General features: G+C 45.8%; 1 protein-coding gene across 21 annotated transcripts in view; it reads right to left on the reverse strand.

Moving 5' to 3' along the window:
• Positions 1–12,699: 12,699 nt before the first annotated feature.
• The window catches only part of ERC1 (ELKS/RAB6-interacting/CAST family member 1), a 273,756-nt gene continuing 265,188 nt past the window's right edge, over positions 12,700–21,267 (reverse strand). For 13 of the 21 annotated variants that reach the window (XM_085521054.1, XM_085521035.1, XM_085521024.1 and 10 more), the window contains one exon: positions 16,878–19,566. In XM_085521054.1, the coding sequence (XP_085377180.1) occupies positions 19,429–19,566 (138 nt within the window). In that variant the 3' untranslated portion in view covers positions 16,878–19,428. Of the gene's footprint in view, positions 19,567–21,267 lie in introns of all 21 variants that reach the window. The other 8 variants (XR_014936216.1, XR_014936215.1, XR_014936210.1 and 5 more) reach the window with 2 other exon arrangements.

Genomic DNA, 21,267 nt, shown 5'->3' on the forward strand with positions numbered 1-21,267 from the left:
ATGCACAGTGCTGCTAATTGCAGGCTCTCCATGTCTTAATTTACAACCAGCCATTCCCATCACAGTGGTCATTAGGAATACTCTCTTTTAATGTGAGCAGGGGGGTAGAAGAGGTGCAGCTGGAGGTAAACAGCAACCTGGTGGCAGGAAATAAGGACCCATTGTCCCCAGTGCTACGTAACCAGGAAGATAATAGCTGGGACAGCACATACCAACTAATTAGAGGGGAAATGCTGCCCTGAAATTGCAGCTGGCTGCAGGAAATGTTGGGTACCAGCTTTTATCCCTCCAAAGGTGGAGCTGCTTAATGGTGCTCCTCTGTCAGACTTTAGTTTTGCACATTCAGGCTTCAGAGAGCAGATGTGACGGGGTGCTGCCTGAGGAGCCACTGAATTATGGAGTCCTATTTGGGCAACTGTAGGTGTGAGGAGGAGCATCACTACCTGGGGCATGGCGGCAGGTGGTTTGCTCTGTTGAGAGACATGCTTTTCCACTGTGGTGTGACAAGGGGCAGCTGGCCACAGTGGGTCAGAAGGCCTGGGGTGCTCATCGATGCCTCTGATATGATGCCACTGGAGTGCTGGGGCTGCTCCGTGTCGTATGATACCTCAGGGCTAGAGGTGATAGGAGGAGACAACTGTACCACTGCAGAACCAGCAGCAGGGACAGAGAAGTGGAACGGGGTACATGTGCTCCTTAAAAGCTTACTCAGAAAGATCTTGGCTTACTGGATTCCCATGCTGGTTTTGGTGCAATCCCTGAGGAAGATCAGACTTCCATGGATGAGTTGGTCACAGGTCCTTGCAGGGTTGGGTGAGGAGAGCAGACTATGTATGTCTTGACGTTGTCTTCTCTGCTGAAATATCTGTAATAATTTTCCTTCAAGGATATTGGTTGGTTGCCTTCTTTTCATCTAGTTTCCCCCCAGAGTATGCTTTATCCAGAGCACCAACCCACCACAGGTCATGACAGCAAGGTGGAAGAGGCATGTAGATGTGGCCAGGACTGCTCTTCACTGGGCACCAGTGGCAACAGCTGCCGGCAGGAGGGGCTCCTGTGTAGCATCAGTTGTTGTCCAGATGTTCTTTGCAAGATGTCGTGATGTGATTAAGACTCATTGATTTAATAATGACTTGCGTCCACAACTGGAACTGGTTGTGGTTTGAACTTTGCAGTCAGAGTCTCGGCTGTGACTAATGTTGGTGGGAGGCAGTGTCACGGCACACCAAGGAAGCTGCTACATCTGATCAATTGCAAAAAATGGCTTAATGCGGCTCCCTGACCCCACAGGCACTTCTACGGCTCTAGTCATCTTCATGCTGCTCCTTCCTTTTTACCACAGTAATGGTGTTGTTGGGCCCTCTTCAGAAGCAGGAGGACCTTACCATCAGAAAGTAACGTGGCTCCGACTTTTCATAATGTAGATGTTGTCCCAGTCTAGCTTTTGTTGTGCTCTTAAGCCCTTATCCCTTTGAGTGTTCCTTCTGGCCTGAAGTTGTACCAAGGGAGGTTCAGGTTGGATGTTAGGAAGAACTTACCCGGATGAGTGGTCATGCATTGGCACAGGCTGCCTAGGGAGGTGATGGAATCACTGTTCCTGGAGGTGTTTAAAAGCCATGTGGATTTGGCACTGAGGGACATGGTAAGTGGGCATGGTGGGAACAGGCTGGCAGTTGGACTGGATGAGATCAGAGGTCTTTTCCAGCCTTAATAATTCTATGATTCTGTCCCCGTTGCCTCTGCACAATAAAATTCCCATAGACCTCTCTGCATGCAGTGGAGTCCAACCCCACGCCCAATCTGTGTCACCTTTCAAGGGGTTTCCGCTACTCCTTCCACCGGAATGGATGCTTTTTGTCCTTTAATTAGCTCCATGCTCCTGTGATGGTTTTAGTGGCAGTGGTAGGAGCAAGCTGAAGGGGGTGAATTTGTTTGGAGGAGCTGAATGAATTTCCAGCAGTGAGACTTTCACGAGTCAAGGTGGAATTCATGGAATACACATCTGGAAATGGAAAAAAAAATAGATATCTCCAGCTTCTGCCAAAGCAGGGTTCATTCCAGACAGGTTACCTGATCTGACCTGCCTTGCAGGTGTGAAAACCTTCATTGACCTACGCCATTGTTCCCTACCTGCCCCTGCAAACCCCAAAGGAAACCACCACCTTATTCCCAGCCACTGCCCTCGTGGGAAGCAGCCAGTTTCCTCGAGGCATAAAGCTCATGACCTGAGAATTTGTGGCACTCCACAAAAGGAAATATAGACTAAACTTCTGAAACATTTTCTCACGTTGACGTCTTTCAAGCTGTGGAATTGTCTCCCCCAGGGATACGTGGATGCTCCGCTCCTTGAGTCAGTGAGACAGGATGGGACAGAGCATGGGGATACATGTAGTTGGGAACCATACTGCCCCGTCCCTGGGAGAGACAATGCGGGGGGAGAGAGGAAATAAATTAGTTGACTTGAATCATTTCCAGCTCTAATTGCTATGATTGTGCAGTAGTTTTCCCAGCCCCAAGTATAACATTAACCATCAGAGCGCGATTTCACCCATGGTCAATTAAACCAGGATTCATCTGGTCTAACATCACCAACTCAAATCCATCCTGGACTCAGGGACACCCGCACTGACCAGAGGTGGGAGCCCCTGCACAGGCACTGCTAAACTAATACTGGGCCATCCTCTGCCCAGTTTGCCCCTGCTCTGGGAAGCGCAGCTGTGCTGGGCCTGCTATGCTGACCCATAGCAGGACTGAGGGTCTGGAGCTGCATTTCTGGATGCTGAGTTCCACAGGCTGGAGGGCAGGGTTGAGCTCCAGGGCTTCTCCTATCGCAGCCCTCCTCCTTTCAGCTCCTTTCTCTTCTTCCTCTTGTTCCTGAATGAAGGTCTGAGCTGAGCCATCGTTTAGGTCTTAGATACCTAGAAATCAAATAGTGAGACCCTCTCCGTGAGCCACAGGAATTTGAAGGACAGTCATACCTGGAGTGGACCTGGTGGCTGCAGTGTGTGACGCCGTGACTCGCTGCCACCACATAACTCAGCAGCCAGGCCAGGAGAGCATGCAGAGTTCATGCCGCCTCGGTCAGTGCTTTAATCATTACACTGGCTCTCCCAGCAGCGGGCTCCAGGGACTCGGTGAGTTAAAGTGTAACTGCCCTCCTCGGTGGCCCCCAGCCAGTAGCTCCTGCCAGCAGGACTGGCCTTCCACATGAGTGCCATCAGCTCCCAGTGGCAGGGATATTGGGCAGGCCCAGCCCTTTGGCACTGGGAGAGGGTCCTTGTGGTACCTTGAGAGGTGACCAGGACCACGTCAGGTTTTACCCTATCCCTCTTTCCTGTTGGCCAGGTGGATGCTGTCCCTAAGCCAGGAATATGGGAGATGTCCCTTGCAGTCTCAGGGCTACGTGGTTAGTGGGGGCTCAGGCCCCCGGTCATAGTTAGACGGTGAGGTAATCTGCCCTGGTCCCGCTCCTCTCACACCAAGGCCCTCCGTCTCTTCTGCTTGGCTTAGAGTCCAAGGTGAAGAGTTGTACATCCTCTCCAAAATTTTTATCGGCATGAGTTATGACAACTCTGGATATTCTCGTTGTCTGTTGAAATGGCTGATCCCTTCCTCAAGCCTTACTTAATTCTTGGCCTCAGCTGCTTCCTGTGGTAACGAGCTCCGCAGTGTAATTAAACATGGTCTGTGATAGCAACTGCACCACTGGCTTCTGCAGGGGCAGCAGTGTTTGCCTCCCCACTGGGTCCTCCGTCAAGATCAGTGTTGTGATGCTGAAGTCCTGCAGATCCAGTGAGATGTCCCATGAGGCTCTGCCAGAGACAACTGGGGTTCCACGGCTTCCCTTGGTTGTTATGCTTCACCATGTGCTACTTCCACAGCAGCAGCCTCCTCCCTTCACAACTTCTTTGTCCCCTCATTTAAACTTTCTTCGATAATTTCTACCTCTGAAAGCAAGGCAGGCCGCTCTCCTTCACCAGGAATGAGAAAGTGGACTAGTCCCCTGATAACCACTGGGAATAATGCTGCGGAGTAACCACAGATTGAGAAGGAAGCACACTGCCTGTATGTTGTGCCTGTTTTCATATGGACCATGCAGAGCAAGTGGGCTTACACCAATGGGGAGAGGCTGAGGTTGGGGCTAACGGAGGCAGACCCTCTCCCTGCCTGGCTCTAGGACCCATCTCACAGCCCGTGGTGGCTGTTTGCAGCCCCATCCCTGGGTTCACCACTCTGACTCTGCAGGAACATTTCCTTTCCATAGGGATCTCCCACCTGCATGCTGGAAATGACTGGAAGATCAGTGAGCACCCTTGTCCTACCCAGCCTCTCCCTTGCTTCTCCACATTGCCACTGGCACGGGGTGACGCAAGCTGGTTTCTGGGGCGGGTGACATGCTGCTGGTGGGGCAGGTGACAGGGAATGTGCTGACAACACCAAGCTGGGAGGGTGCAACCGGTTCCCCCCGAGGTGCTTGGGAAGCGGGCAGAGCCTGGACAGGTAGAGTGGCACAGCATAGAGGGATGCTCTGCATGCCTGCTGGGTGTGCAAGTGCCATGGACAGGGCTCATCCAGCCCTGGGATGAGTGCTGAATAGGGGCAGAGGTACAGGAGGGTGCTTCCTGCCTCAGAAAAGTGGTGGAGTCACTGTCCCTGGAGGTAGTCATGGAAAGGATAGGTATGACACTGAGGGACATGAGTTAGTGGTATGGTGGTTAGGGGCATGGTGGTGATGGGTCAGCAGTTGGACTAGGTAGTCATAGAGGTCTTTTCCAACCTTTGTGATTACATTGTATTATTCTGTGATTTACTTCTGAGTCCCACAAAGCCCCGAGATGAACTACAGAGCTTAAGCCAGGCTTGGGATGGCTTCCGTGGATGCTGGCTTTGCTGCTCAGAAGCCATATGACAAGAAAGCCTTTGTGTGAAAGCCATCACGTTTTGGCTGCAAAGCATCCTTTGATGACAAATCTCTTTGGTTAGTAGTCTCACCTTCACAGTGTAAGCCCAAAGGGAATATAAATACAGTTCTTAGACACTGTGGCTTTTAAACAAACATACTTAGCATGGATAATATATTGGCTTACACAAATATCAGCATTAAAGCACATAAAATAGGCACAGAAGGAAACTATAATAACTGAAGTGCCAGCACAACCACAAGATACAAAAGGGGAAGATAGCACATGGCAGAGGATGGTTCTTTTCATAGGCACTCAGATACTGTGTTGAACATGGTCGGAGAGTTGAGGCACCAGACAAAGGGCTGCACACAGATGTTGCTGTTCCTTTGGCACATTTCAAGGGATCAGTTAGGAAAAGGTACTTGTGCATGAATTAATGCTCATAAGGAGTTGAAGACACATAAATCAGTAAGTTTTAGTTCAGATTGCAGTCATTTATGCTTGTAAAGGTAAAATCAAGGACAGAGTTTCCCTGTTTGGTTTAAGTTATATTGCTTTTGTGCTCTGTATTCTCTCTGGTCATCTTCCTTAAGAAATCACAGCTGAATTTGCTGCTTGAGATACAAATCCTCCAGGATACACAAAACGCCCACTGCTTGACACTGGTCATAGCATCTGAAAGTTAAGCCAAAACTCACGAAATGCTTCAGCAGATCCTGGGACTGTAGTCACACACACCTGCAAAGAAAAAAATCCCCAAACCCCATGATTCATGCTCCCAAACATAATATTTGCTCTCACGCACAAGGCCTTGTTTTCACTTAGGAGGCTTTTGGCTTTTTTATTTTTGTACATGCAATTGTACAAAAGTGCAAATGTTGTTTCCATTGCAGGACTTCAGGAGCTGTGATTTGAAGAACCAATCATCATGAAAGATTATAATGTCTTGTTTAACACCTTCAGTATGGGGTTGGTCTGTAATCCATTCTGTAGAAGTGTGAATAACCTATGCAGAGAGATCTGCAGAGAATGAGTGAACTGTTGGATGCAAAGGGCCCAGACCTATCTCTGGTGGTACTTAAAGAATACATGTAGTTGTGTGTTAGGGGTGACCACATAATTCTTAGTCAGAGAGCTACAGGAACCTTCCCAAGCACACAGCAGCTAAACTTGCAGGCTGCTCTTGCCCTTTTTATTGGACTGAGCTGTTGAACTGAGCTGCAGGTGGTGGTGTGGACAGAGACACGGTGAGGGCAAGGGAGGAGATGAGCTCTAATTGTTAGTTTGTTTTGTTAGTTTGCCCTTTTACCTTTTCTTAAAGGTCCTTAGCTTTTCCCTTTTGGCAGATGATGGTGTCAGCACTTCAGTGAGGATATGCTTTGAGACACCAGAGCAGCAGGAAGAGCTTTGGGTCTGGTTCTGAACTGGGCAAGATGCCATTGCTGCCTCCCTGACTTCTCACATGGCCATGGGGTTCCCAAACGATTCCGCACAACACGAGGCTGCAACACACCCCACAGCCACGCGGCTCAAAGGTCTCCATCATGTCTGAACTTGCTGAGATAGCATCTGAAGGCTGCACACGTAATGATGAGCACAAGTGATACTGTTGTGCTGAACAAGGTCTCCTACCAGAAAAACAAAAACAGGGAAAGTTGGCGTCATCCTCCCTAACCCCTGTCGCTGCTCAGCTGTAAGCAAACGCAAAGAAAAGCTCTGGGTCAGCGTTAGCTGGGATGACTTTGCTGTGTGGGCCTTAGACTGGTTACCCAATGAAGTCATGCTCCAGTCTGTCACCTCACACAAAGGGAGCCTCTCGGTCATCCGTGGTGATGTTGTCTGCAGCTCTATAGATAGCTTTGATCTACTCTTCCGACAGCTGAACATAAATAGTTGTGCTGCTGCTGTTGTTTTTAGGAGTCATTGCTTTACTCACAGTGTGATCAAATGAAAGCCTCCAGCTGTAAGTGCCCGGAGCAGCCTTCCACTGTCACCTTGAAGTCACTGTGCCCAGCTCAGCCTCAAATCATTGCGAAAAACCCTGGTGACCTCACAGCACTGTATGACGGGAAGCAATTCCAAGGCGTGCAGAAGCCAGAGTGGGCAGAGCAGTTCGGTTTCCGTCTTGAGGACCAGCAACACCCCTTGCTCTGGCCTGCAGTTCCTCCATTTGCCACATCCATCTGATGATAACTTTGTGGGCCAACAAAAGTAACCAGCAAACCACCTTATTGAAATCCAGAACCGTTAAGCATAAAGTAAAAAAATAGGCACTGTTTTCTGAGATGCACCAAAAACTGACAGTACTAAAAAATTGGAAGTGAGTTAGCTTCCAAGCAGGAAGGCCTTGCCATGGCTGTATATCATCCGCGGCTGAAATTCCCGTTCGTCCATACGTTTCTCTGTTGGAAGGCCTACTTCTATTCAGAGAATCAAAATAGCAGTGTGGCTCCTCACTTCTCCTGGCCCATTTTACTCCTCCGGGAGCCCTGAGATTGCAAAAACATGAGTATTCACCATGGACAAAAAGGACATCTTGGGAATGGAGCCAAGCTCTGCTACCACCTCAGCTGCAGGATACTAGAAAGCATTAAATGAAAAAGCAGCAACAACAACAAAGAAGGAAGGTAAAGGAGGGCCAAACAATCTCACTGCCATCTTCAGTGGGAGATTCCTATCTTTTGCTGAGCACCTCTAAGGAAGTTGGTCTGCCCCAGCTGTACACTGCCCAGGACAGGCAGAGCCAGCTGCAAGCGCCACACTTTGGCCAGAGCCTTGCATTCATCCCCACTCACAATAGCACAATGCTGTTTCCTAAGAACAGTGTGGGATTTGCTGCTGGAAGCGACTTAGGGAGGGTTTTGTATCTAACATCAAGTGACTTCTGGAAATGCCCAGGCTGCAGGCTGCTCGTCCAAGGTGGAGTTCTTGAGCTTGTGTATTTGATCTGTTCCATAGTAAGCAATGCACAAAGTGCGCTCCTGTAAACAGCATGCTGGCTCGAGTAGGCATTGCCATGGCCTGGCTGCAGCTTGGACAGCAAACAGCCCTGAGGCCACACTGTGCTCCTTGGCTGCAGTGAGAGGTGTCAGTGTGTACCCTGAGTTTGGGAGCAGTAATTCAGAATATCCTTATAGGCACACCTTTGTTCAAACTTTAACAATCGCCACCAGAGACAGGAAGAGCAGAGGAAGACCATCACTAATGCTCCACATTAACGTCAAACCGGATCTTCCCCCTGCCCTTCTAAGTCTTTAGTTCCCTCACAAACTCAAATGAGTTACTTGCTATAGGAGAGGGTTCTGGTAATAGAAACCAAGGTGGGGACAGTTCAGGTTCAAAGACCCAAGCGTGGGGAGGTGCCTATGTGCAGGCTGTCCTCAGCCCAGGTGTGAGGTAGGATCAGGGCGCTCACATTGTGAGCTGCTGAGCTGTGGGGGCTTTGTGGTCTTGCACATCCCTGGCACCTGTTTGGTGGAGGAGGGTCAGACAGCTCAGCTATGAGCAGGAGACAAGCGCCAATGCAGGCTGAAGGCTTGGGCAGGTACAGGTGTGTGGCTAAAGGGAATTAGACCACATTTTTACACTTGCAAAACTAAGCTGCAAAAGCACCCAAGTTGGTGCTTGATGCATATGGCCCCAGAATAGATTTTTCTCATTGACCTAAACAAAGAAACAGAGAGATGATCCCCATTTTAGCTCTGGATCTGGATGATATATTTTTGTATGCTCTGCCAGACTAAATCCCTGCTCTAGGCACTTCTAAGCTGTGGAATTTGAAGTCTGTGTCTTCCCAAATGTCAGGATCTGATTCATTTCAGACTCAAGACAAAGCAGATTTGGATTTACATCTCCTGAAAAATATGGCAATTCTTTCTCTGAGGCAATTCTTTCTTTATAGGGGCAGCCTCTTGGTGTTATAGGTCACTGATGTGAGGGACAATTTACAGAATCAAAGTAACGAGAGGTTTGCAATCCAGAACTGGTGGCCTTGAGAAAAGCACGGATAACCTCAGTGCTGAGGCTTATGTAATTGCTGGTTTGAAGAAATCAGTTCATCCTGCACATATAATGAAGGAAAGGTCCAGGAAAAAAAATAATGGATGGATGTCTCATCCCTGGAGACACTAAAACTGGATGGAGCTCTGAGCAATCTGATCTAGCTGTGGGTGTCCCTGTTCCCTGCAGGGGGTTTGGACCAGATGGCCTTTTAGAGTCTCTTCCAACTCAAACGATTCTATCATTCTTTAAAATTTGGTTGTGTAAATGCATAACCAAAAATTGCATCATAGACCCATCAGGCATGGAGTCATGTGCTTTCCAAGTTCCAGACCTTTGGCACTGCGAGCTTAGTATCCTTTAAACATGGTTTCCATTGTGCAGCTGTATGTATATACATACGTATTCTATTGCACAGATGTACACAGATGCACAGAGATACACACACACTTGTGCGTCAGTGTGTTGGGCTACAGATGATGCATTGTCTGAAGCTAAACACAGTTTCCATGTGTTATATAACAGAGTTTAAGAGCATTCGTATACATTCCAAGGCTTGTGGTTCTCCAAACGGTGAGACATTACAGAAAATGAAGGGTTTACTCCAGCTGAACAAAAATCTTTTTAGGAGGGGCTCTGAGCTGGGTCAGCAGCCCTTCCTTTTTCCCAACACAGAAGGAAACCAAGTGATGTAACTTGCTGTGTCACAAGGTTTGCATCCGCAGACATTTCGGGAGCTGAGTTCCCACGGATGGAGTGACATGCGAAAGGACTGCAGATCCTGGGCCTAATATATAACTTCTTGGTGACTCATCCAGGACCATCCTAGAGTTTGCAGTTGTAACTCTTTGGCAAATGTGACTGATCACACACTTATAAACACCCAGATTTTAGGCCCACGCTCACAGAACCACTGGCTGTAGCTCTGCTGCTTCAGCCTTGCAGGGCCCAGCTGGCTCACTGACCAGATGGATCATCAGTGTATTCAGAAGATGTTTGGCTCTGGCTGCTTGACAAAGAATTTTTTTTTAACAAATGTTTTCATAATGTGCAGATACAATGCATTTGCTTTCTTGAGGCGTGATCCCTTTCTTTAGTTTTAGGGCCTTGTGAAACAGCAAAAGGCAGATTTTGGCCATTGGCCCACGGTTTTTAAACATCCTGAAGCCCAGTGAGAAGAATGTCTACTCGACATCTCAAAGCCCCAGCCTAAAGGTCATTAGCCATATGCAGATCACCTCATTAGCTCAGGCAATTAGTTTGCAATGACTGTTTTGGGTAATCCTGCACACGCGCAGTACAGCTGATGTGTCCCTGTAGCATCAGTCTGCATAAGCAAAAGGAACCAGGGCATCAGAAATGCTGTTGGAAACAGGAGCTCCAAAATACATTGCTCTTCCCAGTGACTCTCTGAGGTGGTTTCAGCAATTTCCCTGGCTGGTTCAATTTAGAGATGAGACAGGGGCAAGTGTGATGCTCCTGAGAAAGATACATGGGGATATGAGGCTGCTCTGTGAGGCCCCTTGCACTCTAACCCACCTTTGCAATGCACACCAAGTGAGAGAGGAAAACACTGTAAAACATTCTGTGTGTGTTTGATCACAGGGCTGATCATTTTCCATCTCTACTGTGGCCTTGCCTGTTTTTCGTCTTGCTAACTGCAGTCAACACGGACAATTTTATTTAGATGCCTTGTTGCGTTTTACTGCACAACCCATGAAATGTAACCTGAAGCACAAATGCACAAATGGGATTTGGCATCTTTGCTTCGTGGCACAAACAGAGTTATTGTTAGGGGCCATCCCAAATAGGAGCCTGCCTGCGGGGACATGGCGAGCAGCTCACAGAGCAGCCGGGCCCAGCCAGGCCCTGCAGGCCCACAGCCCTGCTGCCCACACCTCTTTGCCCTGTGCTTGTCCTGGGATGGGACACTGGGACCACTCGCCAGCCCATCATTGTACAGCAATCAGTTAAATTTATGTGGCATGTGTTTTCATTCAGCTCATCTGGGCTCCCCTGTAAGCCAGGCACACCCTGGCCTGATTGAAATCGTGAAGGCCCTTCCTGGCCAGACACTCACCCGAACACAAAGCAGACGAGGCACCGAAAGGCCAACGGGTTCTTCCTCTCAAAGCTCCTGAGACCCTTAATCCCTGTGTATCCTTTTTCCACATGCAGCTTTATGCATTTGATTGAAGACCAAGTGATAGGGATCCAATTAGCAGTGAAGGGACTATGCAGGCCCTGAGACCGGGGGGCTTTTTACTGTAGTGTGTGAGGTCATCGCCACAGAAACAGTTGGGATCTGAAGGGCCCCTCAAAATGATAAATCTACAGTGAGCAGGAAGGACGTGGCCAGCAGAACATCCCAGAGAAAAATCTGCTATGTGGACAGACAAAAGAGGGAAGAAACGGAGAGGCTTTACAAGTGAAATTCATTAGGAATTGTCCTGATGTGGGGAAGTCATCTCCCAGGGCTTTGGGATAGCTGCAGAGAATCTGGTGGAGTGCGTTGAAAATGGACATTGTTCTACCACTGGGACCTGGTTTTGCAACGCTATTCTCTTTTAGAGCAGTTGAGAAATGCGAGAAAAATGAGATTTTATAGTGACATTACTCAGGCGATCTCCTGCGTCCTCAAAATGCAGCTGGAAGAAGAACACCAGGTTGAACCCATTTCCTCCAGCGCTGCAGGGGGCACAGGCCACCCCTGGTGACAATGCTGCAGCTCTGCAGTGGCTGATGGTGCTGTGGGGATAGGACTTGCTCTTGTGAGGCCCCATCTGGAGTACTGTGTCCAGGTGTGGAGCCCTCAGTACAAAAAAGATATGGAGATTTTGGAAAGGGTCCAGAGGAGGGCCACAAAGATGATCAGGGGGCTGGAGCACCTCCCCTATGAGGACAGGCTGAGGGAGTTGGGTTTGTTCAGCCTGGAGAAGAGAAGGTTGCGGGGTGACCTCATTGCAGCCTTTCAGTACCTGAAGGGAACTTACTCCCAGGAGGGGAGTAAACTCTTCGAAAGGGCTGATAATAGCAGGACTAGGGGAAATGGTTTTAAGTTGAAGGAGGGAAGATTTAGGTTGGATGTTAGGGGAAAGTTCTTTACTAGAAGAGTGGTTAGGTCCTGGAACAGGCTGCCCAGTGAGGTTGTGGATGCCCCGTCCTTGGAGGTGTTCAAGACCAGGTTGGACGGGGCCCTGGGCAACCTGATCTAGTAAAGGTGTTTGTTTGGTGGCCCTGCCAGGCAGGGGGGTTGGAACTACATGATCCTTGTGGTCCCTTCCAACCCGGGTAATTCTGTGATTCTGTGTGATTCTGTGACTTGTGCTCAGGACTCACAGAGAGCATGCTGTGTAAGGCAGCCTTGCTGGCCTTTGCACCTTATGTCTTTCCAAGTCCATACAACTTGCTCCTGAAATAGGCTCAATGCTGAATGTACGTTTGGGATTCAGTCACTTGTTAGCAAACCTGGAGTCGTGTTTATTTGGAAAACGGGTGAGAGAGAGACAAAGGGAACGGCTCACTGTAAACACAGTTGCTTCATCTCCACTTAACCTGGCTGGTGTGATCCCAGGGCATGAGGGACACCCCTACAATGGTGCTCGTTCACATTCATCTTGCAGCAACCTGACCTGTGCCCACCCACCTTGCCAGGGGCACAGAGCAGCCCCAAAAGGAATGGAGGGGCAGTGGGTCTGACCACAGCCACCTGGTCCTCTGACTTGAATGTGTGTAGTAAGAGAGAGTCACTGAGAGAAACACATTGGGATTCGCTGAAAATGAAGACAACAGCACAGAATTTTTAAATAATTTTATAATTTCCTGATGAACTTAGTCTGTGAATAAAAAAAGAAGAAAAAAAAACAACAAAAAAAATGAACAAAGTGTTTATATTATCAAGGCAAAGTTGAATATAACACATTTTCTTTGCAATTTCATTATCCTGTCAGTAACATGACTCCAGCAATAAAAACACATACAAGTTGAAGGCAGCGTGCGCACTTGCATCACGGACATCAATGTCTCCCGCTGCTGTTATTTCCAAAAGGAATCCAAGTACACCAGATCCCATACCCAAAGCCCGTCTCCCCCTCCACTAAAGTGCAACACATCTCTTCCAAAGCAAATGAGGGATCCATGTCTGCAGAGTGGATGGAGTATCCTATCCTGCAGCAGTTTTTTTAACCCTTAGAGCGATCCTTTGGATCGCTCCCAAACACTTGGTGAGCCAGAACCTGGAGTGGGGCCCTCATTTATATACTGACTTGGAGGGAAACAGAAACGTGCTATTCTAGTGAGCTCGGAGCAACACATTAGACTAGCACAGAAGTTATTTCCCCGTTCATGGTCCCATTTTTTATCCTCCTTCAGAATCTGAACAGATAAAGGCATTTGCCACCAGAACTTTCCCAGATGTACTGTAATAAGCATTTCAGGACCGGCCTGGTGCAGGCACCCTGAGCCAGGCTGCTGCCATGTGCTGCGCACTGAAGGCTGAGGGCAACCTGTATGTCACAGGGTCTGAAGCCTGGTCGTGCCCATGGAGATTGAAGGAAAGATGCCTACTTGTACAATTTAACTTCAGATTTGGATTTTAGATGATGACCACATTTGATAATAAAAGAGACTACATAAAACTGGTGAAGAGATCCTTTTTTTTTTTTTTTTTTTTTTTTGGTCAGCCCAAATTGAAAAAAAATAATGTTTTGAGAAACAAACCCACCAAAGCACCGAGAAACCAAGGCGGATATATCTACTTAAAAGCAAACTTGGTTTACTTCATTAAGATCCAAACAGGAAGTGCAAGATGAGGATAAATAGCACATGCTAATTAACTTTGAAAGAAAAAATACATTCACTTAAGGACGTTCTTTACCCACTATCACAGGTAAAGCAAAATACGTGGACTTTACTTTATGTTACATGCCAGTTTATCCTCACATTGCTGCTTCTAAAATGGACCCACATGCCTACAGCCAAACTACATTTGCATGTGGCCCTTGCATGTTGGCCAAACCATCTGGTCCATTTACATCAGTGGTTCACACTGTGGGGGACACTCAATGATACCAGAAAGGACTGATCTCCAAAATCCCCTTTCTTTCTGCCCATTTCTGTCCTACATGAGGCACATACAGCCTAAAACTGGGAAAGCACGAATTTACAACACGTAGTTCATAACATTTCCAAAGAGGCTAAGCCTCCTGGACCTCAAAAGCCTACGAAGGGCAACTGGTTATAATTATAAGCCCACAAATCCTTTTCTGTACAGTCCTGAGAGGAAGAGTCACGGCTTTAGTGTTTTGTTACTTGAATTCCTTTTGATGAAACTTAATTTTTATATATTTTTAAAACACATCTTTTTCAGTTCTACTACTATCTTTTTTTTTTTATTTATTATTATTATTTTTTAATCCGACAACAGACACACATTGTTGGTAACTGCCCCAGCCTTAAGACCACACAGACAATATCAACAAGCAGAAAACAAAACAGGGAGAAAAAAAAACCACCCCTGAAAAAGTCAGGAGATACTGATGACAGGGTTACAGCACTCACCACACACACTGGAAAAAGGATTTCTGTGTTTATGCTTTTGACACTAAAAAGTTTTGAAACAGTTTTTCTCTTTAAAAAAAGTCAGTGGACACAGCCATTTTGTTCAGAAGGATTTGCCGTTGTAAAAGGTCCCTCCCGTTTATGTGGAAGAAACAATTAAAAACATAGTTTTGCTTAAAAATCCCCTCCGACACTCATTCTCTTTGCTGTGCTGACGAGATTGATTGGCAGGGTGCTCTCGCCAGCAGTGCTGAACACCCTCTGCCTGACCCTTCCACCCCACCAGCTTCACTGGGGCAGTGTTAGTTATCCATTGCCTTCTGCTTCCTCCCCATTTCCCCGTTCCAGTGCAGACGTTGAGCTGAGTAAAGCTTTTAACATCAGACGCCTTGATTGTGCTATTTCCATTTTAATTTTATCGGTGTCATTGAGAGATGCGTGTGTGACTTATGTAGTGAAATATCTGTTTTGCAATGATACCGGTACGTGGCTCTCTACATCCTTTGTGAAGAGCCTTTCAATGGCAACGATTGGCAATGAGTCCAGGAGTTGGGGACTCAACCCTGTTAACCTGTTATCAGTTGTAGGAATTTCCCAAAAAACGGAGTGTTAGCAGCAGAATGGGTGGGAATTAAAGGACAAACAAAAATAGGAGCCCCTTTGGTTCAGAAAACAGCCTACAAGAATGATGACATCAGTGCTCCCTTGTATAAAATACTGAGATCCACAAAGTACCAGCAAATCTGATAGAGGGAGGTATATTCCAGCGGTGCAACTGGAAACGGCGCATACAGTTCCGTGCATTGCATGACCTCTGCCTTCCATCCACTGGACTTGGCAAAAACTGGATGCTCCAAAAAGAGCTTGGCATTTTCAGAGGGAAAGCTGGTTAAAGGCAGACAAAGTGAGAGATAATTGCAGGAGCTTAGAGCTTTGTTTGGGAGCACTCCAGCCAAATCTTCTTCCAATCTCAAATAGTGCTAATAGTCTCACACTGCAACTCCTCTAGTGTTTTAATGTCCTTTTAGTGTTTTAAATGAGGCTTTCAGAGGAAGAAATATGTACTTGGACTCATGGATATCATCAGCAAGTATGGTTGTGATGTCAGCTTTTATACTATGCTTGGACTACAGGCTTGAGCTATTTTTCAGCTCAAACCCAGCGAAAATTATCTATTTAATTTTCTACAGGCAGATCCTCAGGTCCTTACCTCTACCAGTTTCTCTACCAATGACAGATAGGAAGATAACAAACAAAAACAACGAAGCAATCAAGACTTTCACTAGTCCTGCAGCAAATGGAACTTCATTAAAGAAGAGAAGAACAAGTAAGTTTTTCCAGGCTCACTGGGATCTGGACAGGAGGCTAGGAGGGGGCCCTGAATTTACCAGAAATGCTGTACTGTGGGACTGTTGTGCTAGGAAACCGCGTCTTCCTGGCTGCTGACCCCTGGATGTAAGATATCAGAGGAATTGGAGAGGGTTAGGCAACTGGATGAGCATCATGGCAAGTACATGTGTATGATTTTTCTGCCATATGCCTGATAGATAGTTTCTTGATGGATAATGATCACCAAATCCATTGATTACCCCAAGGCCAATGTTGTGGCACTCCATACAAACAAGAAAAAAAGCTTTTGCTGGTAACACTCAGCATGAAATCACAGCCAGCAGCATTTCCCAGATCTCACAGTTCCTCAAACTATTTGCCATGACAAGATCTATATCTACACAGGATCAGAGAGATTATTTGAAATAATTCAATAGATCAAGTTGGATCAAGTCTGTTCCCAACTGACATCTGCTCTCTCCCTGAAAGTACTTTACTGAGGTCTAAGATCAATGTTTAAGTTGCAAGTTGCCCAAGGAGATAACAGCAGTTAAGAACAGTTGCAGAGGCCCAATAATCCTGCTGGGAAGAACAGCAAGTGTGTGGCTTGCAGATAAAAGACCAAAAGGCTGTTGTGAAAACTGGCTGGGCTTGATAAACCCTTTCAAGGAAGACACCAGGAGATGCATCAGTGGTGAGATTCACCTGGTTTCACATGCACGGGTCCTGCAGACAGCAACGTGCCTCTGCTGAGGCTCTTTGCAATCAAGAAACACAGTCTCAGGCTGGCAGCTGAGTTAAAGATGCAAAAGGACCAGTGCCGAAACTCAGAGCTTTCCTGTGATGTATGGGCAACGCAGCACACAAACGGAATTGAAATAACAGCCAGAAATGACCACCCCTTGCTCCCATCCCTCCCCCTTCCCCTGCAGCAGGAACACTATCAAGGGACATCTCAGTAAGAGGTTTACAAGCAGGAGTCATCTGAACCATCGATAAGGGAAATTCCACAGCTTCTCACAGAAGAGGGATTGTTTTACAGCAGGGAACCAGGGCAGCTGGAGATTTGACCATATAAGTTAATGAGATAGTCAGGAGTGGTGGTGGCAGTGTGATGATGTTAGGCTGATGGCCCTGATGGTTTTACAGGCAGCATTAAATTCCTTGAGTGAGTAATTAGGGGTGATGAAGAAAAAGCAAGAGGAAAGATTTCAAAACAACAGCTCCTATCAAAACGTGCTGACTCAAATAATAGGACAAAAGGGGTGGTTCTGGTATGAGGCATGGCTCAGTGGTATGTACAGTCACTGTCTACATGTCTTCCGGTATTTCCCCTTCACAAACATTCAGGTTCCCATTATGTTCCTCTTACACGAGGGAAAAAACAAACAAACAAAACTCTTTGGACACAGGCAAATACAATACTGAGAAATAAAGTTACATTTCCTGATCTGTAAAGCACTGTCAGTTCAAAAGATGGAGAAGGTGTGAGCCATTGCTTCTTTGGAGACCTAGGTACTTCTACCCAGCAAACTACGTGGCTACAGATACAGTTGCTGCTTCTGATTCATTACAGTAGAATGAGTTAGGGTATGATTCATTTCAAATTAGTTAGTTCACAGTATAAACTACGGATGTCTAAGTTGTCAGCTTTGCCCAGTTTTCACTGGTTGTAAAGAAGACGGTACATCTTCCCTTACGGAAACTTTTGCTGACTTCCTTTCTGTTAGAAACAATCGGTCATTTCAAAGTGTAAAAATAAAGTGTGGAAGACCTACAGAGGAGTTATACTACAAATCTGAAAGATGCAGGAAATTCAGTTCTTCCGAAGGGGTTTGAAACATTTTATTTAGCCTAACAGTTTTAGTGATTAAGCTCAAAATGCACTAAGTCAGATGGAATCAAACTCTGAACGGGAGGCTCTGAATGGGAAGTTTACTGAGAGACAGACGATGGATGGACGCTGCAATCAGCTGATGTTTCCACAAGTTGTAAAATCAGAGTTACAGCAACGGCTGCAGGAGTCAGAGGGTTCATAATTAGCCGGTGAATAGAAAACCAAGATTTCATCGCCTGCTGTGTTGCTATTTGGTCTCCTTTCCCCCTCCCCCTGTTTTCTTAAGTAATATGAGAAAGCCTAAAGGGGAAAAACTCCTTTAAGGAGTACATGGGGACACGTTAAACAGTTCTGTCCTGCAGATGCCCACAGATGCATATAACCATTGGTAGCCAGGAAAAAAAAAAAAAAAAAAGAGTGTCCTCTTTAAAGCAGAGCCCAAGAATGAACACCCAAGTCCTACTCATAAAATAGGATTCTGAATTGCTACCAGGACAAACCGACCTGCTATTTCAGGTCATATTACCTATCAGCAGGGGCTTTAATGAGCAACAAAGATGGATGGGAGCAAGATGAAGGCCTCTCATATACATACAAGAATTGCACTGGTTTAGCTAAAGCTGTGACTTTATACCTATCTACTCAGCTGGGTGCCAACTCCAGCAGAGATGCTCCTCTTTATAAGAACAGGTTCTTGCTCTGAACTCAAACTATTTCCTTGTCAACCTAAGCTAACCCCAAATAAATTAATTTATAATTATAGTAAGAACTGTGTGGCTAATTTACCTAAATTAGTTTAAAAACTATATTTTTAAGCTAAATGATGCGATTTTGCTCATGTACAAGATGCCTAAGACTATTCTGATGGCAGCTGGAGTTTACAAGCCTACAGCCTGAAAAATTAGCAATGGGCAAACTATACAAGTTAAACCTTGGATCTGACTTGTTGATCACACCTGTTTGAAGGGGGAGATCTCTCTATAAAATGAGAATTTAGGTGATACAGACCAATGAAGAGCAACCTCAGCTAATAAAATGAGGAACCAACAGACAAAAACAGTTATCTGAAAATACGCCCCACTCAGCACTTCAGAGTCAAATCAGTGAACTATAAAATTAATGTTAAGTAAACAGAAAGTACTGGCATGCCTACCTTGTTTCCCAGCTGCTAGATTAAGTCGCTAAAAGAACATAATTAGGAAACCTTCCTTTCCTCTCTATGTTATTTAAGAACATAAGAAACATTGAGACAGGCAGTGAGCTGAGTGACCTAAGCTAGCTAGCTGATGCTGGCCATTTGTGAGCCATAATCAGAGCATACTCAAGCTTAGGTTTCAGCACTATGAAATAGAAACTTTCAGCTTTTATGAGGTAAAAAACCCAACAAAACAATAAATGAATGAAAGGCAAGGGCTACCCATCTGCAACCTCATGAAGAACTATAACTTCTTGCATTCATTGGAACCCCTGTTTGATTAGGAGACTCTGAAGAGCTCTGCTTAGCTGTATCCAAAAGTCCAATACCATCAACAAGTCAGCGGGCAATTGGATGCTAAAGTAGAAAAGCAGTGAGAAGATGAACATAAGCATGATTGATTAATCATAGACTGGAAGAACCTAGAGAGCATGTAGTTTTTAGAGGGTTTTTTTTTGTTTGTTTGTTTTTGTTTTCCTTGCAAAAAGTGCACCAGAAGTTTCTGTTCCATTTTCTGTCTTTCACATTCCTCTCCACTCTCGTGGCTCCTGGGCTGACTGGGCTTGGCTGTTGGTGTGCTGCTCCAGTGGGGCTAGCGGCCGAGGTCATGACGACTCCTCGAGCGCATTGACGACTTGTTCCAGGATGTCAGGGCAGTGATCCGCTATCTGCTGTAAGATGGCGTTGGCGAACTCTTGCAGCTCTGCGCTTTCCTTCTCGCCCTTTTCTAACTCATCACGAAGCTGCAAGAAACACACACAACTACAGTCATTCTTTGCTGTGACGCATGTTCACAACGCAATGAGTTCTGCCTAGCAGGCTTGGCTCTAAGCTAAAACACCAGCTTTAGGAAGGCAGCTAGCAGACCGCACCATGCAGGGCGTGCTCCCAGTTGAAGCCTTGTCACCATGGGAAAACTTAAATGCCTTAAATACTACTCAATAGATTGTTTTATGATTAATATCTGCAATGCTTCCTTTGTAGAATGTTTCTCTGAAAGCAACTGTACTCAATGTGTATCAATTAACTTGACTTTTATTAATGGATAACAGGACATATTTACTTCAGAATTTCTTCCTCTATGAAATCAATAGAAATGTTACAGACTCCTACCTAATACACTCAGTGTCAAATAGCATTCTGGTTTGTCTGTGGAAAAAGTAACTTTCAGACATGGTGCTTCTTAACTCAGTCATAAGATTGCCACACAGAATTGTGGTGGAGCATACATACTTTTTGTTTACTAAGAAAATTATACGTTTCCTACTGGATCATTTGTTCAGAGCAATTGGCTCAGAATGAGACATGAAACTTGACAATGTTACCTTATTCATACATTGTATTGTCTACAAGCTGTTCGTCCAGCAGACAGAGTAACAAACTGCAGCACACAACACAATGGAGTATAAGTGAATATGGCTTTTAGCTCTGAATTTAATGGCACTGCCATAACCAGGGGCCCAGTGTCTTAGTGAAGAGCAGGAAACATCTGCCTTCAGTAACCTGTTTACCCAACACAGAACTGATAAATCCCATGCTAGCCTGTGAACTGCTCGGGAGAATCCCAAGTAAGGTTGTAATTTGTGGAAGCATTAAGGGATTACTGTAGTCACAACAATCTAAGGATCTAACAGCAAGGAGAAGCAGCATCTCTTACCAGACCAGATGACATAGTTAAATAGACTGGATAAGCTTTCAAGCATACAGCTTTATCACACACTATATAGCAAAAGCCTGCTTTGTTTTATCAGTGATAATGTTTCTTCTAATTCATTCCTTCCGAATATAAGACAAGCATATTTGTAGCAGGTACATGCACTTCTTAAACAGGTTGAAGTTCACTGCAAGCTTTAGTATTTAAAGTTTTGTTAACTTAAGCACCTGTAGCAACCAGCTTGTCTATTTCTGAACCTTCCTTTAAGTTTGATTTGTTGAATTTCTAATATTACCTGGCAGTCTTGTAGCATTTCTTACTCTTGAGTTATTAATATTTTTATTGGAACTCTATTGTATTCATATGGGACACGGAAAGAATGTCACAGTGGGATCTGTCATCTGTGAAGGGATACCTGGGCACCAGCACACCAAGCTCTTGATCTGTGTTTTGTACTTTAGTAATGCTGCTTGCTGTAAGTGTTACAAAGGGACAGCTGTCAGGCAGCAAGACAACAGACATCAGTTTACCTCAGTAAGAACATGATCAGAAGGAAAAGTTACATGCCTACAATTAAAATTCTAATCAGATTGGATGTCTGTGCTCAGTGATGGCATCGAGCAAAACATGGGAGACTGTTACAGTGTACTGCAAGAAATACTGCACAAAAACAAACAGGCTAAGAGTGACTACAGAATAAACACGAATGCTTTTCAAGAAGTTATGGTATAGACTTCTGTAGACAAAAGTGAGAGAAAGGAAATTAAAAGGGTAAGCCAGCTCCACTACT

Source organism: Coturnix japonica, chromosome 1, assembly GCF_054131305.1.
Source record: "Coturnix japonica strain WE chromosome 1, WE-NBRP24, whole genome shotgun sequence".
Taxonomy (NCBI): Eukaryota; Metazoa; Chordata; class Aves; order Galliformes; family Phasianidae; genus Coturnix; species Coturnix japonica.